The 21,412-nt window shown below is 42.3% G+C and overlaps 1 protein-coding gene across 1 annotated transcript in view; it reads right to left on the reverse strand.

Moving 5' to 3' along the window:
* Positions 1-19,251, reverse strand: part of ptprbl (protein tyrosine phosphatase receptor type B, like) — a 22,658-nt gene extending 3,407 nt beyond the window's left edge. Inside the window, exons 1-29 of the mRNA XM_030767040.1 lie at positions 18,800-19,251; positions 18,445-18,721; positions 16,275-16,550; positions 15,296-15,553; positions 13,959-14,213; positions 13,392-13,661; positions 12,750-13,010; positions 10,930-11,196; positions 9,900-10,163; positions 9,202-9,465; positions 8,629-8,892; positions 8,029-8,292; positions 7,361-7,630; positions 6,698-6,961; positions 5,784-6,050; positions 5,147-5,431; positions 4,597-4,875; positions 4,055-4,204; positions 3,592-3,862; positions 2,520-2,626; positions 2,223-2,328; positions 1,921-1,995; positions 1,517-1,534; positions 1,329-1,410; positions 1,149-1,239; positions 890-966; positions 614-748; positions 379-501; positions 48-211 (exon numbers count right to left, since the gene is read on the reverse strand). Coding sequence (XP_030622900.1) covers positions 48-211; positions 379-501; positions 614-748; positions 890-966; positions 1,149-1,239; positions 1,329-1,410; positions 1,517-1,534; positions 1,921-1,995; positions 2,223-2,328; positions 2,520-2,626; positions 3,592-3,862; positions 4,055-4,204; positions 4,597-4,875; positions 5,147-5,431; positions 5,784-6,050; positions 6,698-6,961; positions 7,361-7,630; positions 8,029-8,292; positions 8,629-8,892; positions 9,202-9,465; positions 9,900-10,163; positions 10,930-11,196; positions 12,750-13,010; positions 13,392-13,661; positions 13,959-14,213; positions 15,296-15,553; positions 16,275-16,550; positions 18,445-18,721; positions 18,800-18,856 — 5,741 coding nt within the window. The 5' untranslated portion in view covers positions 18,857-19,251. The remainder of the gene's footprint in view (positions 1-47; positions 212-378; positions 502-613; positions 749-889; positions 967-1,148; positions 1,240-1,328; positions 1,411-1,516; positions 1,535-1,920; positions 1,996-2,222; positions 2,329-2,519; positions 2,627-3,591; positions 3,863-4,054; positions 4,205-4,596; positions 4,876-5,146; positions 5,432-5,783; positions 6,051-6,697; positions 6,962-7,360; positions 7,631-8,028; positions 8,293-8,628; positions 8,893-9,201; positions 9,466-9,899; positions 10,164-10,929; positions 11,197-12,749; positions 13,011-13,391; positions 13,662-13,958; positions 14,214-15,295; positions 15,554-16,274; positions 16,551-18,444; positions 18,722-18,799) is intronic.
* Between the last annotated feature and the right edge of the window lie 2,161 nt (positions 19,252-21,412).

Consider the following 21,412-nt stretch of genomic DNA (forward strand, 5'->3'; position numbering starts at 1 on the left):
AACCATACTGTCCTCTGCTAACAGAGACATTACTGGGTCTTACACACCTGCAGTGCACTACAGTGGCCCCTGAGCCTGGGGTTCTGTTGATGTAATCCCTGACGGTCCTTACAAACTGGATGAGAGACTGCGTGGTCTCCGGCACACCGTGGTCTGGCCAGACCGTGTAGTGGAACTGACGCACCACTCTGGAATAGCCCAGCTGGTCCTCCTGTCGAGACAAGGATGAAAAGCCCATTAACACAAGTACCTGTAATACAGCTGGAGAAGCAGTCAGTGCGGTTTTTGGTCTTTTATGGTTTTAGATCCTGGTTCAGCCGTATGTGAATGCGTCGATCACGCCATGTATGTCAGTCAATGAAAGATATCAGGACTCACGCTACAGATCTTGAATTCTCGGATCGTCCATTCTGGGAGTACAGACTCTGACTGCATCTGCACAATGAGGTCTCCGTAATACAGAGGATCCTGGTCAAACGGCCAGTAGTGGTCACATTTCACCTGTGTCAGACAGAAACATACCCACACAGTCAGTCTTCATGTCAGTCATAATACGCACTGATCAGCACTGTTTCACAGAGAACAAACCGTCTCTCTGTGGTTCTCCACTCACCCTCCCTTTCTCCACACACTGTGTCACCATGACAATATTGTGGACGTTCTGCTCCCAAACCATTTTCCAGAAGTCATCTTTGGTGCCGGGTAAGGGACCCTGAGTGGCAATGTACTCACGCCTGAAGTTGTTACCCTGACATATAATTTGGAAATGAAAAACATGGTGATCAAAATAAAGGCAGGCCAGATTTTTTTTTATTTAACTGATCAAAGGGGATTCTCTTTGAACGATGCAAAAAAATGAACTCAAATTATTCTGGAGATTTATTCTTACAGGAATGTAGCTGGCATTGATATAGTCAGAACAAGGGTCATCGTCCACGTAAGACAACTTCACTCTTGTTGAGTCATCTGAGACAGAGAAACAGGAGGATACAAAAGGCCTGTGACTGACTGGTAAAAAACTAATAAACATAAACAGTTCATTCCTTAATGCAAAACACATCCACTGTATAACTCTCTTCAACAAAAGTAACCTACAAAATCATCCCACATTACTGTTAGACTGTACTGCGTTTGGTGGGCAGACTTACACGGTAGTATGTTGTTGTAACGGTTCTTCCCTCTGTTCTCAGGCAGTAGGGCTGTGTCCAGTGGCTGGTTCCGACCCACGTCCTTCAAGTCCTGAAAGAAGTAAAGCCATTGTTGTCAAGACCTTGGACGAAACACAAAACATCTCACAAGACACAGGCTCTTGAAGAGAACATCCATACCTCAAACTCTTCAGAGAGAAGGTAGTTAGAGTCTGCTTGTAGTTTGGTGAGGTGAGCTTCAAACTGCACAATTTTGATGGGGCTTTAAGATGAAATATAAATGAATAAATAAAAACAATACAATACAGAAATGTGATGTTAAGAATAAAATAAAAATTAAGTGGAGGGGGCGAAGGACAGATGTTTACCTTGAAATGCGACGATTGCTGAAACACAGGGAATGATCAAAATTAATCAAAATACTTGTTTTCTCAAATACAAGATCATGCAATAAAATTTACAATATGTGTGAAGCTACAAAACAGCCAAGCAAATGATATCATTTACAGTGATTGTCAAATGTGCAAAAGTCTTCCGCGTACTGAGACTGCACCACACTGATCCACAAATACTGCCTTACAATTTACAATTTACAATTTACAATTTACAATTTGGTATTTGGCAGATGCTTTTAGACGCTTTCATCATTTGTGAACGATGAATAAGCTATTTACAGGAGGAGAGAGTGTGGGAAGTGCTGCAGGGTTGTTTAAGTGAAACCACATGAAAGAATAATGAGAGAACCCCTTATGGAGAGAGAAAGTGCTCTTACCCTCTGACACCCATGTGAGTGGCTGACGTAGGTCTCTCCCTCCTCACGTTCATCCTGACCACTGGCTCCTGAACACTATAATGATAACAGAGAAAGAGAGAGAGAGAGACTTACTGATGAGCTGTCAAACACGGCACACACCTTTAACAGAACACACAATGAAGAAAAGGGGTATAGATCTAGATTACAGGGGGGATGTGCATACAGAGGGTGGTGTTGCTGTGTAATGTACTCTCCCCATACACAGTGTTAAGCATTTTTAAGGAAGGTGCTCCTAAATAGGCTGTGGCACAGGGACTCACACTTTGCGGGCTTTCTGTCTGCAAATGAGCAACACGGCCACGCCCACCATGGTGACGATCAGGAACAGGCCAGCGCTGACCCCCTCAATGACCCCACTGAGAGGCTCTGTAAAGACACAGACACACAACGACACACAGATGAGACTTTCTACAACCCGATAATTCTGTTTCATACTGTTATCACTCCTGTATTAAAAAAAAACCTCTTGCACAGTGGCCCAGTAAACAGTAAATAAGCTGGGGGTATCATTTTAAAAACGCGATGTGTGTTTTCTAAAGGCACACATCATATCACACCTGCTTCAGTCACCAGAGGGAGGGACAGGAATGTGTCCGTATACAGCGGGGCAGAAACCTCCCCCTGTTCCTCATCGTAGAGCTGAGTGAAAGCACGTACACTAAGCCTGAGAGACACAAACATTATCAGCATCAAAACAGATACAGTTATTGCTGCCCCTAGTCGGGGTCCTCCCGACACAGCATCCATGAGGAAATCCAGAAATAACCACATGACCTGGACAAATAAACAAAAAACAATCAAAAACAAAACCAAAAAAACAAATATGTTCATTTTTAGAGAATGGCGTACTAGCTGCAATAGTGCTAAAAAAAAAAGAAAAAAAAAGCTTCATTTACACAACACAATGTTGGCTGATAGAAAAATACAAACCTGTTTTATTTTTGTTTTTGTTTTTTAACAATATTTGACCCTCTAATCATTTTATGACTTATAGTCCAGGTGTTAATTCCAGTAGTTAGTTTTTTCACTACAGCTGAAATCAAAATGAAATGCTTTCAGAAAAACAGATTAGCTCTCTGATATGGATAAACCATGATCTACCCTGCCATTGTTTACCTTGTGTGGGGATTACAGACAGTTTTGCCATGGTAGCTGCTTTATGAGACAAATGAAACCTGTGTTTTCTTGTGATCCTTTTCAAGTCACTGTCTTACAGTCTTCTGGGTCTGTTCTGACATGTTTTTTCATAACTGTCTGATAATGTGCCATCCACTGACAAATGATCTCTAACAGCTGAAAATGTCTTTTTCCAAAAACTACCATGTCAAAGCCTCTTATGCAGAAAGTCATTCAGGTCTTAAACTCTGCACTGCTCTGATGATAATAATGAACTGGTTCTCATCCTCCAAGATTTAGAGAGGCTTTTAGCAGTATGAGTTACAAAAATACTTTATATCATCTTCAACACTGACTGCTCTGTCTTATAATCGGTCTTGTTTGTGACTTGTATGCAACACATACATAAACAACACATAATATAACGAATAACAGACCAACAGAACAAACCTAGAGCATTATGACATCAGCGTTAAACCAAAGGAGAGTCCATGCTGAGTCCTGTCATTTTACCTGTATGCAGTCTTAGGTTTCAGTGGTCCATCACAGAAGACGGTCTGATCCTGGGTCAGGTCCTTGACTGTTTTCTGATCGGGACATTTTCCTCCCAAGCTGTCCATCCCGGAGCCCAGGTTGATATCAAAGCTCTGCATGCTGTTATCAGGACCCTCCAGACAGTTACTGGGGAGGTAGCTGGTCTGGTAGACTTTCACAGAACTGTTGGACTTGTAGTCCATGTAAGAGGGCAGTGGGTGATTCTGTAGGGGCTGCAGGTTTTCCTTGTCTGCACAGAGTCATATATTGGCGAAAAGATGCTTAATCCAACCAAAAACACAGAATACTGCTCAAAATGATTAATTTAATTTAATTACATTTTATGCATTCTTTCCTGAGTGACTGGACACCATATTCCTCTCAGCAAATATTTACAGTACTTCATACAGAACATGCTAGAGGATGACATCGTTTGGCATACCGTCAGACTCAGTCACTACGACGGTGAAGAATTTCACTGCTCCGTTGATGTCGCTGAACCAGCTGCAGTTAAATTTGAAGGAAATTGTGGATTTGGTGATTTTAGCTGCTTTGTCATTGACTCGAGTAGTAAGGGAAGGAATAGGGGGTCCTGCAGGAGAAACACAGCACTATGTGATCACATGATTCACATAATTCTTATCTTTGTTTAGTTCTGAGGTGTCGTATCCTGATGCATCTCTTGAGGGACAGTGCACGCTTGGGTTATCTTATGACTTTCACTGAGTGACTTGAGAGTCCTTTCACTGAGTTTAGAAAGCCTTGATGAGTAGATAAATGAAAGTTTAGCCTAAAAACCTGCAGATACACCATGCTACCAAAAACTGGAACAGGGTTTTATTTGGTGATACTAAGCGGATGGTAGTTAAATCTTGCTTTGGATTAGCATTTATTGGCAGTGGCTCCAACTCATGTACTAACTTTCTCAAAGTTACTCTTCTTTTCGTATCTGTTCAGTTAAAACAGCTTTAAAAAAACACTCACGATCGATCATGGTGATGACGCTCTCCTTCACAGCCTCACTGGTCATGCTGTCGGAGATAACCTTGACTGACACAGTGTATCGCTTGTGAGGCTCCAGCTGGGTGATGTGATACACGGTGCTCTCCCGACCCGTGCGTCGTGAGTACACCAGTGTGCGAGAGTCTTGCCTGTAGCACTCGATGGTGTAGGAGTCAAAGTCAGCCTCCGGGGTGCTCCACGAGCAGGAGATGGCTGTGGAGCTCTGTGGCCGACAGTGTAGACTCTGGATACGCTGAGGCTCTGGAGAAGAAAGACGTCACATGAAACTATTTTAAAACGCTGTTTAAAAGACCTACTTAGGGGTCGTCAGCCACGTCTCAGGGCTGATTGTCCTAAAAGTATTTAATCCGATGATGCAACTTAACCCAGAGTTAACTAATGAGTTATTTTGATTGGATCACAAAAAAGTGTGAACTGGGAAGTAGGTGAAATCAAAACTAGCTGTGAGAAGGAAATACACGACTGTTTTAGAGCACATTCAAAGTCTAGACCACTGTGGAAGTGCACTGACTTGTCCTGATGCTTTTGTAGATGGGTAGACTGTAGGTCGTGTGTTCTCCTCCAGTTCCACTGACAGTACGCAGACTGAAGTTGTAGAGTCGACCTGGGTACATGCCATTGAGGAGGCGGCTGCCAGACGTACGAGTGTGATAGGGGTTAAACACTGACAATTGGTCATTTGGGACCCACTGCAGGTCAAAGTCATCATAGTCAGTGCCAGCGGGCCCACTCCAGGTGATCTCCAGAGATGTGTTGGTGACGCCACCAAAGGAGAGCGATGCTGGTGCCAGGGGGTCTGTGCGGAAGTCAACACATATTGTACAAAAATGGGCAGGAACTGATTTGGTGTACTTATACTTACTTATACACAATTAGCACTTGCTTTTGTAGTAAAACAACTGTAAATTTATTCCAGAAGTGCTGTGCAATACATTAAGTCTGTGTGGAAGGGTCAATTCATCCATACATGCAGTCTTAGGAGACTGAGAACAAAAGCCATAACAGCATAAGTTATATTGTGTAGTGTTTTAATGACTTCAAGTATTTTCCTACAGATCTCATGAATAGAGGCTGCTATAACACTCTATTTCTATTAGATGCATTGATAACGTAAATCATTCTTCTACTTTTGCAAAGAAATCTCTCACCGGTCCGGCCTTTTGTGGTTGCCAGGTTGGTCAGATCTCCACTGCGGGTGAGGATTTTGACATTGTAAATGCGCCCTGGCACCAAATCCTGGAAGGTATGTTCTCTGCTCTCTGGCCCCAGCGTCTGCTCTGCCTGTGGGGAGTCATCTGGATTGTAAAGTGCCAGGGAATAGCTGCTAACCTCACCTACCGCCCACTCCCAGCTGACCCACAGACTGTTAGTCCTGTTCCTGCTCTTAGCCTGCAAGGAAGTCACTGCAGCTGGGACTGAACACAAACACAGAAACAAACAAGATTTGTATTTCCATTAGAAGTGATGTTCATAAAAATGCATCATGTGGTGTCATTTTAAATATTATTGCCTACGTGAATAATGTATTGTAAATGCAGCACCTGTTTTATAAGTAGTTATAAGCTTTACTGACTACATTATAACTCTTTAACTGCTCTGTCAGCCCATAATAATAAAGCATATCATAACACTTCTGGCTAATGCTGCTAATAATGACTACACTTGTTTATAAATGAACACTAAGGCACAACAATTGGCTTTAAACGAAGTCCTGCCATATACTAAATTAGTTTTCTGACGGACCAGTGTAGGCTACAGCATAAAACTGAACATCCAAAATGCTTAAAACCAAACAGGTTCCTTCCTGAAGAGGGCCAAATGACTGGCCGTGTAAATGGCTGACTTCTGAGACTTTTGTCACTAATTATAACCGTGTGCTGTCAATCAGCTTTTAGAGACTTATAAACTGTTTCAGAGGTGATCTGAAAACCCTGCAGACACATCAAGCCTTATGTCAGGGGCTGTATACGTATCACATAAGGTATCAAGAACAGTACCTGATGCAAGGACATTGGAAAGAAACTACGTATGTCCTTAATAGAGCAATAATGTAAGAACTCACCAGTCCTGGCCCAAATAGATGAGTCATTGGTTTGTTCACCACTGCGGGTCAGAACTACCATCTTGTAGGCGGCACCGGGCCGCAAGTTTTGGAAGGAGGATTCCCGCATGCTTGCCTCCCCGTTTTTGCGGTCGTGCAGAGTTTCATCAGCTTTGTAAAGGAAGATCTCATAACTATCAAATTCGCCCTCTGGTGGCGCCCAGCGGAAAGACAGACTGGTGGTGCTATTGCTCTTGACAGATAAATCATTCACAGTGGCTGGACCTGCGGCCAAAGAAAAAGACACTCTCACAGTTCTGTTCGTGTCATTCCTGCAACAGTGGGCCATACAAACGTTTTCTCCAACCATACACAAAAACATCTGCCAGAACTTCCCTAAAGAGTAGAAATAGTCAGTTCCACAATCATCTGCAATTAGAAAGAAAACAACAACAGGGATCTGGATCTCAAGGTGGAGGGTAGTTTAGCACCTGGCAATGAATTACATCAGATCGAATTAAGGGATCAAACTACGAGGAGCATACTGCTTAGGATCAATATCCAACAGGAATACAAGCTATGGCTTTAAACTCTACCAACAGATTCCAAAAATTCCACCAATGGCCCACCCATCCAAAGCCACAGTATCAGCACTGCTTTTTTAAACGGGTGGATGTTACATACATGTTCTCCCCTCAGTGGCAGCTGGTTCACTGAGGACCCCTCCACTGACAGTCTGGACCAGAACACGGTACTTCTTCCCTGGGATGAGCTGGTTAAAGCGGTGTTGGGTGGAGTCAGCGGGCTGGGTGGTGTTGGTGACCAGTGCACCTCTGTCGTCCTGCAGCAGGAGGCTGTAGCCGTCATATATACCACGACCACTCTGCCAGCTCACCTCCAAACTGCAGGTGCTGTGTTTGTTATCAGCATGTAGAGCAGTCACCGAGGAGGGAACTGACAGAGACAGGGGGAGAGGTAAAGAAAAGTGGGTATTTTATGAGACAACAAATCCATAGTTAGATAAGGTTTGGGTCAGGTTTGAATAAAATGGAGAGAAACATTGCAAACGGATTTCTCTGTATGTGTAACTTTTCCATACTGTTTTAGTGATTTTTTTTAACACATTTACAATGTTCTTTGTTTTAAAGGCTTAGAACGAGCCCCTATTTAAAGTTTGAATTTGAAGAGGAAACAACAGGTCCTATAGGCAGTGCTTATCCCACCACAGAAGTGCTTACAAGTTGCTGAGATGTTATATAATTATCCTCCCACCACAGAATCATTAAAGGGTTTTTGGTGAGCCAAAAGTAAAAAATAACTTGAATTTTCCATCCATATCCATTGTTCCTCACCTGTCCTGCCTGTGGCCGTGCTGTTGTTGTCCAGAGAGCCACTGATTGACTGGACGGTAATGTTGTACTCCTGACCGGGCTGCAGGTCCTGGAAACTCAACTCACTGACGTGCTTAGGGACCTGTCTGGTGTCAAGAACTCGACCCATTCGAGACAAGGACACTGAGTAACCGTCCACATCCCCCTGTCCGGGAGTCCAGTTGATCTTCAGGCTTGTGCTCTGTCCCTCATTGCTGACATGGATATTCTTTACTTTGCTGGGCACTAAAGAATAAAGTACAAACTTACTACATTTGACAGTAAATTACCTTGTAATAAGATTATTGCAATAAAAAATGTAAACTTCTAATAAGATGGTAATAAAGGTGGACTTGGTCATAATGTTGATCTAATACTGACATACTATATACATGTTCAGTGTTACATTATCAGAATAAGTCTTAAACCTCCAATGAACTTCCACAAGAGAGTAAAGAATACAGTGGTTCATTTTGTTAGTCAAAGGGAGATATAAGAATAGAACAACACTGATTTAAAAAGAATCTTTAAACACAGTGATTCATTGTTACATTTTCTTTCTAGCCCCTGTGTGAAGGTTACCTGTCCTTCCTTCAATGAACTCTGTCCTGAGGTTGGGCCCACTGAAGGTGGAAACAACAATCTTGTAAAGACGTCCAGGCGTGAGAGAGGAGAGGACGTACTCTCCTGTAGTGCTGCTCAAGGAGATGGGAGGGAACACTTTCATATCATTAAAAAGGAGCTGCACCTCATAGTGATCCACGTCTCCTAGAACAGGAGACCAGGTCACCCGCAGCTCCTCTGTGCCCCTGCTTGCCAGAGAGAGTGACCTCACTCCTGCTGGGACTAAGGAACAGAAAACAAAACAGGGACATGGATGTTATCCATGGTGTCAGCCAGATACAGTCAGAGTTTCAGAAAGAGAAGCTATTTATTCATTTCATGAGTTAAAATGTATGCCATTTCTCCAAGCAGAGTCCTGACCACGTTGTGTGATGGTTATTCAAAGGTATAACCATCGGGTGACTTCGTAATGATATGGTTTATGTTATTTGGCTCGGTCCTCCTTCAGTTCAGATGACGGACGTTAAGAATCGAATGGCTGACAAACTTAAGGGGAATAGAAAGAAAACTGATAAACTTTTTATCACGCACATGTTCTCCCATGAGTGCTCACGCTGGACTCGTACTTTCCGCTCCAGGTGCTGACGATGACAGTGTAGAGACGACCTGGCACCAGTCCGTTAAACACACACTCGTTCTGATGCTTAGGCACAGTCTGGTTCTGGTGGAAGATGTTGTTGTGTTTGATGGCCACCTGATAATAGTCAAAATCTCCTGCTGCATGTTGCCAGTACACTTTCAGGTAGTCGTCTCGTGCAGAGTGGATCGCTGTCGGGTTCTGCACAGTGGAGGGTTCTACAGATACAGAGTAAAGGAGAATTGGACGTTTACCATCTGCACACTTGACCAATTTCTTGTGACAACAGACCGTGTATGCCGTTTTATAATCTAAACCATTCTAGTCTAGAGAAAGGAGTCTCAGTTGCGAAGGAAGCTCAGATATCAGAAAACATTTGGTGTTAAGAGTTTAGGACCTGACTATTTCCTGACTATCTAATAGTTGGTTTTTTCTTCTAAGTTCATCTCTGTGTGTTGTGTCAAGAACACCTGAGTATTCATAAAATTCCACACAGAGTCGGGTTACGTATTGTTATCAAAACAGGATGACATCATCTTTGGTCATAGTACAGTGATTTATCTGCTTATCATTTAACAGTTTTATTAAATACTTCCTTCAAACAGTGTACCAAAATATGGGAAAGGGCAGACAACAGATGAATGAGGCCTACGTGTACGCTCCTGAACCACAGTGTGGTTCTCGTAGTCTCCGCTGCGGGACGTAATGGAGATGTTGTAAAGGCGCCCAGACACCAAAGACTTAAAGACACACTCGGGGCTGGACTTGGACACGGTCAGAGTGTGGACAGTTTTCTCATGGTCACGCAAGGCCACTGAGTAACTGTCAACATCGCCTTCAGCTGGTCGCCAAGAAACACTGAGGAAATCCATACGGCCATTGTTACTGACTGTCACCTCCCTAACAGCAGCAGGCACTAGGAGAAAAAAGAGAGGTGTGGGAGGGGGGGGGGGGGGTTATTGCCCAGTTATATAACAGAGAAACAGTAACCCATTACACTAAAAACCATTTTAATAATGTAAATATCATACATTTAACAGAATTACACATTTTTCATTGTTTTTCTTTTGTACATCCTATTGAAACACTTCTCTCTGCATCTCACTGAATGACTACTTATCAGAGAAGTTTGAACTGCAGGTTGTCAGGTCAGGAGTGATTTTAAACTTTTCTTCACCAGCATGTCCTACTTCATCTCTTTTTTCTGAGTTCCAGTGTGAAAATTCGGAGAGAAATATTTCAGGTACATCATAAGATCTTTGTTGATTTTTTTTTGGATATTCTACTTTCTTATAATATAAAATATTTTCCTCAAAGCTACATGTCACTCTTTGTAAAACTTGAGAGTTGAGCACAGACATAATTGTCAACTCAAAATAGTATAACATCCTTCCTTAAAAAACAACGGCCCAAACAGGAAGTCTTCATACAAAAAGACCTTGGCATTCCTGCTGCATACTCAGGGCTTCCTGAAAATTCCACGAACATTCCAGTTGCACTAGATAAGACTATTTTGGAATATTACCTTCTCAAAGCCCTAAACTTTCATTGCGTCTGAAAGTTTCTCTGTTTTTATGTTGAATCATTATTTCCAGTAAGATTGACATTACTAGAGATGTTTAAAGATTAGTGATTAGCATTTTTTTTTTCCAGAATGATCCGTTTCTGCCATCTTTATTTACCTGTGCGCCCTTCAGCCACAGTTTGTCTGGACGACTGGCCACTACTAACAGTGGTGACCACAACCCTGTAAAGGGCGCCAGGCTTCAGGGCCTGGAAGTAATAGGAAGACGTGTCTGTCGACACACTCTCGTTCTTGATGACGATGCTATCGTGGATGAGGAGCACCCTGTAGGAGTCGACGTCCCCTGGCGCTCCCTCCCAGCTGGTCAACAGGCTGTCTGTGCGGCCTTGGTTATTCACCTGTAGCTTGGTAACCTGTGCTGGCACTTAACATGCACACAAACATGTAACATTAGTTACGTACCTTATTTATGCATTTATGCACATCACATACACATCAGTGATTCATTTAATGAGTGCAGACTGCAAACGTCAAACAAACATCTTCAAGGAAGTCATCGTAGCCTGCATTCATCAAAGACATTAACACCCTCTGGCTAACAAACTCAAATACAGCTCTCATAGTAGTGTAACACTGCTTATTAATGATGTTTATACATTAAATTTACTCTGTGACATACCTGTTATGTCTACACACTGATTTGCAGTGCTGTCAAGGCTCTGTAGTGATTTATCCCTGTGTAATGCCTGAATCTTACAGTGTGGATTGATTGCTTTGGACTGGCAGTGACTGGAGTAAAAATCGGACGAGTTAACATTTCAGCCTTGTCAAGGTGCGTTTACTGAAAACTTGACATTGCTAATGTAACAATGCTGAGAGCAGTTTTACGAGACATCAGTCATGCAGTGATGTTCTGAACAGTTCTGTGATTTCTGCATTGTGATGATCTGTTTGTGACAATCTTTAGTGCAATTAAAGAGCCATGGAGCAGTGACTCTGTAAGCATGTGGTTTAGAGAGATAACTGCAGCGGCCCTAACATCAACCCAAGGGAGCTGATTTTGAATTTAACACAGATCTCAAATCTAAGATTATCCTCCTCAGGGCTTAGTGAGGTAGAGTACAGTACTACAAATTTTCTTCTTACATTGGTAAAACAGACAAAAAATCTATTTCACAACAAAAGAGGTGAATGAAGCCAAAGGCAGGTCAGCAGGAGAGCACTAATTCTGCTAAAGTGTCCTTAACTTTATAGTTGAGTGACCATTGTTGTCCACGATTACCCTCTGTTTTCAGAGACAGGTAACCGCAATAAATTCTAGACGTTTCTGGCCAGTTTAAAAACATGCAATGTAACGAGACAGCTGGTAAACAGAATTAACCTCTAACAAGAACATTACAAGATCTTTCGCTGGAAAATTTGGAAAACATGGTGGGTTTGGCACTGGTCAAGATTCTGCTAGTTCCAAAAAAACACTACAACAAAACTTACTGATCTTTCAAAAAGAGGCAAAACTTAAGATATCTGGCTGGCAGTCAGCAATAGAGGATAAAACGTTACACATTGTAAAGCTGATGATATACATGTCCAAGTGTGGCTACCATATGGCCTACACAGTGGACAAAGAGAGTGTCTTCCCTTTGAAGGTGTCCATCCGTATTGTTCTTTAAAAAAAAAAAAAAGTGCAAGGCTTTGAGAGAGGTACAGGGTCTCAGTCTGTTCAGTCCCAAACAAACAGTGACACACACACATACACACACACACACGCACGCACACACACACACACACACACACACACACACACACTCTCTATAGAAACCAGCTCTATGTAAAGGGAAACAGCTGCCTTTTTGCTGCTGTGCTGTTGGATACCTCTTTTGTTTACCATCATAGTAACCAATACAATAATGCTACGTGACTGGATGTGGGTGTGTGTGTGAGTGAGTGTGTGTGTGTCTGGGCGGAGTGTTGACTCACTGGTGTGTCCTGTGACTGAGATGGAGCTGTTCAGCTCCCCACTGTTGGTTGTCACGACGATAGTGTATCGGTGACCTGGCGTAAGAACGTTGAAAGTACATTCTCTCATGTCCCTGACTGGTGTTCTCGTGGCCACGACTTTGTCTCCGTCCTTCAGGACCACCGTGTAGCCATCCCACTCTCCAAACGGATGGCTCCACAGGGCACTCAGGGACGTCTCATCACTGTGACGGATGTGCAGCTGCTGGACGGGCCGTGGAGCTGACAGAGACAGAAAAAGAGAAAGAAACACACATAAGACGAGCAATGAAAGACCTGTTTGATAAAACAGTTTAGATTGTATTTTGGTATGCACTTACACTTTTAAGGCATGCTTCCCTTTTATCAAAAGTGGGTTTCATTAGGAAAACACAGAGAAGGGAAAAACTTTGACGAGGAAAGGGAAAATAAGTCTTCATAACTCGCCTCCAGTATGGTGGTCATTTTCAACTGCACAGTGTTACTGTGTTTACCGCACTGTTATGACAGAGTTGTAACCATAGTGACTGTATCTTATGAAAAAATACACAATAGGGATAATCGAATAGGAATTTTAAGTTAGATCAGGTAATGACATTTCCACAAACGTAAAGCGCTCAGTACCTAATCGTGCCTGGCAGTATTCCGTGTTGTGGAGTGAACCGCTCTCCACGGTCACAGCTGCCGTATACAGCCTTCCAGGGACAAGGCCCAGGTTACTGAAGGTGTGATACCGCACTATCCGGCTCACTGTGCTGTTTACTAGCGCGGAGGAGCCGTTGAACAACAGGACACGATAGGAATTCCATTCACCCTTAGGAGGATTCCACGACATCCTCAAACTCCTCTGATCATTTAACCCCACCAGCTTCAACTGGCTCACCTTTCCTGGCACTGGTGAGAGAAATTCAAAGTAATCATGGAAGTGATGTGAGATGGGGAAACAGGACAAAATTCAGTTTAGTACATCTTTCCTCTCATTAGTTGTCGCCATGAGACACCTCATATGCAAGATTCAAAAGATTCTATGGAGTATGTATATGTGAGTGGCGTTTACATATTCATAATATATATATATTTCATTTACATACTCATAACATGCACATGTGAGTCTAACTCACATATTCATATCATTCCTATATATACACATGTAGTGTGTAATAATTCACAGCTGTTAGGAGTACAACTCGCCTGTCCTGCCTGTAGCTTTCCTTTCTGTGATAAGCCCGCCACTCTTGGTCTTGACTGACACTTGATAGGACCGACCAGGTGTCAGTCCACTGAAGAGAAAATCAGAGGCATTGGAGGAGAGGGTGAAGGTGTGCCTAGGAGAAGACACGGACACAAGGTAGGCATCAACACCCCCCATGGCAGCAGTCCAGGTGGCCCTCAGTGTATCCTGACTACCATTGTTCTGCAGACTCAGCTCTGACACAGGGGCAGGTTCTAGGAGTAGGTGGAGGAAAAAAAAGTTTAATGGATTTGTCGTGATGCTTTATATTTTTGTATATAATTTAGACAATAACTACCTTTGTTAGTGCAATAAAACCTCTCTACAGTCTTTTACCGCTTGTCTTTACTCTGTATAGCACCAGACCTGTAATTAAACCCGTAAATAGTAAGGAAACACTTATCTAGTCTATTAGTAAGACCTGAACTGTATTGACTGCAAATTAGCAGTTGACAGATCTATCAGCCAATAGAGAAAAACTGCCCACACAGTTAGTATTGCATTTGTAAACTGTCTGCCAGACAAACAAGATCTGAATAAAGCTGGAGGGTATTGCATGTTCATTGTGGACTCTTCTCTGGATCTTACATCTAAACATTAAAGCAATTAGAAACAAAGGACTGAAGAAAACGGGAAGCAAGAGAGGTTACTCAGAGGGCACTGGCTATGATGGTTGAGAGAAGACCTTACTGGGGGTAGAAAAAAAAGGAGGGGGTGGGTGGGGCATGTCTGCTCCCCAGGATGCCTCACTTTGTCAAGAGGAGGGGCAGGGAGTGGACAGAGGCTGAAAATAATCTGGAAACAATGATAAACATGGTGGATAATGGTGGCGTTGGTGGTGGGGAGTGGTGGAAAATCAAACAAAGAGCAGGCCAGAGCAGAGAGTGTATTTGGCCAGACGTGTTCCTCTGGAGCCCAGTGGGACCTGACACCTGCAACTCAACCCAATGAGACAGAGAGAGAAGGCAAGGCGTGCCAACTTTCCCTCGATACAATCCCGTCCAGCCTGGCAGAGGGTATACTGGAGACAGTGCATATCTTGCCTGCCTCTTTTTCCACGTGTCCAGATAAACTAATGCCAGCAACTTATACGAAGAGAGGAACTCTGAACTGAACTGAACTAACAGTTAAAAGTTCTTGCTCAGTAATGAACATGCTGACGAACTTTAGAAATCTTTTTTTTTTTTCATGTGCAAAAAGTGAACCATGTCACTGTCACTGAATGTCACTGAAAACTAATTTTAGTATTCATAATTATAACCACATAGTCATCGACAAAAAGCTGAAAGAACGTTACCTGTCCAAACTTCTTTAGAGACTTGTGTTTGTTTCCCTCCAGCCTCAGTTATGACCACAGCTTTGTACAAAGTTCCTGGGATCATGCTATAGATGGTGTGGGATGTGACATTACTTTCTAGGGTGATGTTTTGAATGTGGGCTCTCTGGTCACTCAGCATCACCCAAAAACGCTCTACCCTCCCTGGGCCTGGCTGCCAGGAAAGCTGCAGGGTGGTGGAGGAGGCAGAGAGCTGTAGGCCAACTACAGCAGATGGAGCTTCAAAAACAAACATTAAGGAACATGTAAGAACAAAATATCTGGAAAGACATGACACACTCAAAATACTGAATACTGGGACCGGGTATAAGAGCAAAAGTTTTCCTTCAAGAATTGTTTGACAAATTAATTCCAAATCCTTGGAAATTAATTTGAGAGTAACAGCTTCAGCCATCCAGAATAACCATCTGGCTACAGCTGAAGGACAAAAGACACACACATTGGTGCAATGTGTACAGGTAGTCAAGGATGTTCAAGGCCTTGTTGAATATTAAATCTCTTCCAACAATAAAGCATCCATGTGTATTACTATAATTACTGCACAATAACTGTATAATTTGGCCGAACATGAACACTAGATGTGTCATTATACACCGTTCATTTTCTATTACGTGAGAACTTAAAAAAAGCCAACCACCCCGGTTTCCTCCCAGGCAGTCCAGCAGACAGTGCACATGTCTGGACCAGCATCCTGTTAGTTAAGTTGCTGAATCGCAGAAATCTCCAACACAAAAGTGCATCAGTGACTCACTGACAACAACTGTTGTCACAGTTGCTTTACCCTGACAATCAGAGATGTAATGTTTGTTTTTTTTTTTTCAATTTAACAGAAAGGTTATTACAAGTAATACCATTATGTAACTTCTTTAGGTCCTGAGAGAGAAATCCAGAGGTTCTGAGAACGGTGAGTAATGAGTATGACAGTGAGGTAAAGATTTACCTAAAGCCACAGAGTCTAGGACAGCTCTCGAGGTTTTGTTGCCAGCAACAGCCACTAGACGTAGGTCATAGAGGGTGCCAGGGGTAAGGGCAGTGAAGCCTGAGTAGGGGGCAGCGGTGCCCATGACCCGTGTACTCTGGGTGTTGCCAGTCACATTGTCCCTCAGGGTGAGCTCATACCAGTCCACACGCCCACGAGAACGAGCCCACATCACCCGCAGCCCAGGAGAACCAGCCTCATCTGGCTTAACCACAAGTCCTGCAGGCTTCTCCACTTCTACGAACAGACAAAACAGATACGTTTGGGACCCTGTGAGGTGATACGGTTAGCATGTCATAGCATTTGCGCTTGGTAAACCTGGCAGCACAAACTCATGCAGTCCCATAAAGACAAATTCTTAGTGGAAAATACAGATGCATGTTAAAGATGTCATACTATTCAGAGTCAAAAAAGGAGCCCTGGAGGTCTGGATTTCCTTTCTTTGTGCTGTGTCGAAGAGCAGTGATGGCCAAGATCAGGAGGCAAGATTAGATTGTTTTTGGTTCTTTGGAGAATGGAGCTCTTCTGTGGGAGTCTGCATGCATCTCTAGGGAGCAGGATACTTAAGGAAATGGGACAGAAAGACCAAACTCTGGAAAACTACATACTGGGGTGAGTGGCAAACCCTACGGCTCACTATTGAACCCTGACCCCTCCCTAATGGCTTCCTCCCCTGAGACTTATTCAGAGCAAACTGTCCAATCACATGTCAGGACCTCAAGAACATCTTTAACCTTAGAGGAAAGCCACTTCAAGGTTTCTGGCTTGACTCTGTCACCATAAGACTTAATTGCTCAGTTCAGAACTCAGATAGACATGGTAAGAGTTTAAGACACATCTCTATGTTGCTGTTATGCAACAGTTATATTTATTACAACAAGACATTTTGATCTGTTGATCCTATGACAATATGTAAGAAAATTACACACATCATGACCTAAAACAAATGATTATTTATAATTTTACAATATAATGCAAATTACTCTCATTAGCAATGCTCAGTTACATCGATTTATCATTCAACTGGCATTGTAGGAGTAACTGCGGGAAACATATCAATTTCAAACCCTCGCTGCGGAAAGTTCCAGGACACACACGATCAGAAAGGTTTGCGTGCCTCGAATGCAAGGTTCATGCTTGAACTCTTTATCTATTCTATCTGCCTCACCAAACAAAACATCGCAGCCTTCTGTATCCGTTAGAACAAAGTAACAATGAGAGGCGGAAATGGCCAGGGAAAGGGAGATCTTTCTGGAAACAAACACTTAAGATTAGATGCCCCTTATTGTTGGTGACTTCTGCTCTAGCACATCAGTGTCCATGACTGTATGCACACTTTCTACCTTTACCACAGATCAAGAAGAGAATACTTAAAATGAAGACAAACAAACATTAACATTCAACCTGTCGTAACAGATTTTCATCAGCTTTGCTGATTTTACTGAAAAAGTGAATATATGAGAGAGAATATTTCAGGGGAAACCCCCCACCCCCACCAAACAAAGGTCAAAATTAAAATTGTCTATGATCCACTCAGATGTGGTAATTTCATTTATCCTTATGACCAAAATTTTCCTAAATTTAAAGTTAAATGATTAGACGATTCATCGTAGATGATTCCTCTCTTTGATTCATAACCCATGATGTCATGCAATAAAAATATATTCCTACAGGACAGTCTTGAGACGCCTGTCAGATGACAGCATCAGTATTTTATGGAGTAAGACCACCACTTAAAAATTAGGCCAATGTTAAGTAATATTATAGACTGGATACTACAAATATTCTTGACGGAAATATTGGGCAACGTCTTGGACTCAAATCTCAGGGAAACCAGGTTAAAATACATTAATTCGACAACAGAGTATTTAAAACTTATAAACTTTGACAACAAAGTAATTCAAAAATTTGTGTAAGTCATTCTTAAAATCACATCATACTCCATAAGAATATACGGATCATTATTGCAACCCTATCATGGTACATTACAGTCCTGACATGTTTGAGGTAGTGATGTGATGTGATGTGATGTGATAAGAAGGAAAACCGTCAGCTCAAGCTTTTCAGCCTTTTTTTAGTGTCAACTATTAAGAAACAGTAGCCTGCTGTCTGAACTACGAACGTGTCCTACCTGTTTGCAGTGATATGTTGATTCGTTCCCCATCAGTATTCGAAATTATCGCCAGATGATATAAGGTTCCCGGTGTCAGATCCGTTATTGTGCAGGTAAAACTGTTGGTGTATTTTCCCTTTTGAGTACAGTTCGTCATATGAGAATCCCTCGCTCGATTAACCACAAAGAAGTTGCACAATTCGCCAGGTGTCAAAAAGTTCACTTGGGCATAATCCGTTTCTGCGCGCACTTGTGTTAAATTCACCAAACACCTCACAGCCTCGGTGGTTTCGGGCTTAAGAGGGAAAAGAGAAAAGAATAAAATCATTACCGAGTCTAAACAGATACATCCGAATGAATGGGACAGACTTACCTGCGCATGTGTCCATGTGACAAAGAGAATAAAATAAGCAAATGTCCATTCCAACATCTCGGGCTCATCCAAATTTGGTTTTGTTTCATATAGTGTATCGTTAAAGTACAATTCATCCAACGGGTTATCACCATGTTTTTTCGTCAAAGGTAAATCAGTCGCATTTTTAACCCTTGTATTTAAAGAGACGAGATGATATTTCTTAAATTCCACAAGTCAATCACGAAAATCGGGTACATCGGTGGCATATTAGGGATGATGCGGGGAGAACGTGTAACCTTCCACTCTTTGGATTCCCACGCTTCCATTCCGCTGCTGTAAACGGGTCTCTGTCTCCTGCCTCCTCTCGCACACTTCCTCAATCAACTCTATTCTCCTGAATTGTCAAGCGCTGGCTATGCGATTAATAAATGACACGAGTGCGTCCAAGTAACTCTGACAGGATGACAGCATCGAAAATTCGATACTGGACAACGTCACTTTTCTAAATATTTATAGTGGAGGTCATTGACCTACCAACAAGACCTGTCCTCGTACATTTGCATCATAAATTAAAACTTTCACTTAAATCAGTGACACTAGCACACGCAGTCCTTCAAACTCCTCAGACACCCCACCCTTCTTTCCTTCCTGCAGTAGACTTTCTCTGTTGCACAATATCTTAGATTTAATCGTGGATTTGTTTTAGCAGCTGATACTAGGCCAATATATGGGATACAACAGTCTATTTTCTCATTTACAAACACAAAAAGGTACCCAGACAAAGCCATTCAAAATTCGTCAGCACTCTTGTTCAGCTGAACAAGAGGTTCAAAGACATTAAGTTGGGTAGTCTCTTTTAACACTATGTAAGTCTATCTCCGTCATTAACAGTATATATCAAATATATTCACAACATATATAACATTGTCAATCAAGCTAGTAATGCTTTGTATGTGTCAAAATTAAACAGCCATTCTCTCACTTTATGTTTTGCAAAGGCATAACATTTGTGTGTAACTTTGCTACATCAGGATAAATAGTACAAAAAAATTCTAAACATCTTTTTTTCTCTTATGTATTCTTGCAGTATTTGCCTCAAAATCATGGATGGCATACTCTGCATAGAGAGATGGCTGTGGTAATATTTAGAGACAACTAAAAGCAACAACTATAAACCACACACATTTCAACAAGATTTCACTAAATTTTTGTTTGAATTTCTGTTAACCTCCAGTGCATGTAATGAATAGCCTTGTTTGCCACCTAAGTTGAAGAACAAGCCAACATTACAATTTCATGCTCCACAGTGAAATGTTGTTACAGACAAGACAATAATGATTCACCCTACAGAGTCAAAGGATTACATAAAGAGAATGTGTACTCAGCAATGCCCATTTAAAGTGCCTGATAAACCATTAAAACAGACTTACTTGTTTACTCACTGTAAAAATTACTGTAAGAGATACTAGCAGTAGTTGGCACAACGCAGGGAGACCCACTAGTGAAACTCACCTGTAAAGTAGTGAAGACTGTTGTAGGAATCGTTGTTGATTCTGTTGTTACAGTTGTTGTGGTAGTTGGGAGAGTTGTAGTTGTGGTTGAAGCCACAGTGGTTGTAGTTGCAGGAGCAGTGGTTGTCACTGTGGCAGTAGTGGTTGGCATTAACACAGTGGTGGTTGGGGTAAAATGAGTGGTCAGAACTGGGGTGGTTGTGACTGGTGTAACAGTTGTTGTTTGAGTTGGAGAGGTTGTGGTAGCAGCTGTTGTTGTGGCAGAATAGATGATTCTTGCTGTAGTGGTTTCTCTAGTTGTGGAAAGTTCAACAAGATTTATGGTTGGGGATGTTTTTGTTCTGATAAGTCCAATACTCTTTTTAATAGGCAATAGTATGGAAGAATTTTGAGTTTCTGTGGTTACTGCTGGAGCTGTAACTGTGGTTGCAGCAACTGCATAGGTGTTTGTCCAATTAACAGGAGGGTTTGAGAGATTTTGTGCCACAGTGTTTTTTGAAATTTCAGCCTTTGTGGGATCTACAACAGAAGTGGTTGCAAAAGTTTCAACTGACTCTGCTGGTTCAGTGAAGGAATCATCTGTCATTCCACCATCTGAAGTGGCTACGGTGGCAACCACAACTGTGGTTTCGAGAGCTACACCCGATGCTCCTTGACTGCTCTGTGAGGTATGGGAAAGCACTGCAGACTCTGACAGCTCCCCTGTTGAACTCAATGTCTCATAGGGGACACTCTGACCTTCATGAGGGGTTTGGGAGGCTGCTGAAGCTTCAGAGGTAGTATGGGCATCCATAATCATTTCTGTAGAGAGTTCAGTAACAGTGCTGTCTGTTATATGCAAGTGGCTACTGGTGTTTTCTGGACCAGGTGTGGAAGATGTTGACCTGGTTGTGAGAATTTTCCTGTCATGAATAGTTGTCTTTGTGGTGACAGGAGTCACTACGCTTGATTTTAAACCAGTGGTGGCTGTCCTCTTGGTCCTGGTTTTGACTGTATTACTGGTGTGAGTGACCACTCTGTTGTTGGTAGTGACAGGCACCCTCAGCGTAGTGATTTGTTCACTGGTTCTGTAAGTTTTCTGGGTCTCTGTTAAATTTGTATTCATAATTGTAAAAGAAGT

The sequence above is a fragment of the Chanos chanos genome, chromosome 1 (genome assembly GCF_902362185.1).
Source record: "Chanos chanos chromosome 1, fChaCha1.1, whole genome shotgun sequence".
NCBI classification, from domain to species: Eukaryota; Metazoa; Chordata; class Actinopteri; order Gonorynchiformes; family Chanidae; genus Chanos; species Chanos chanos.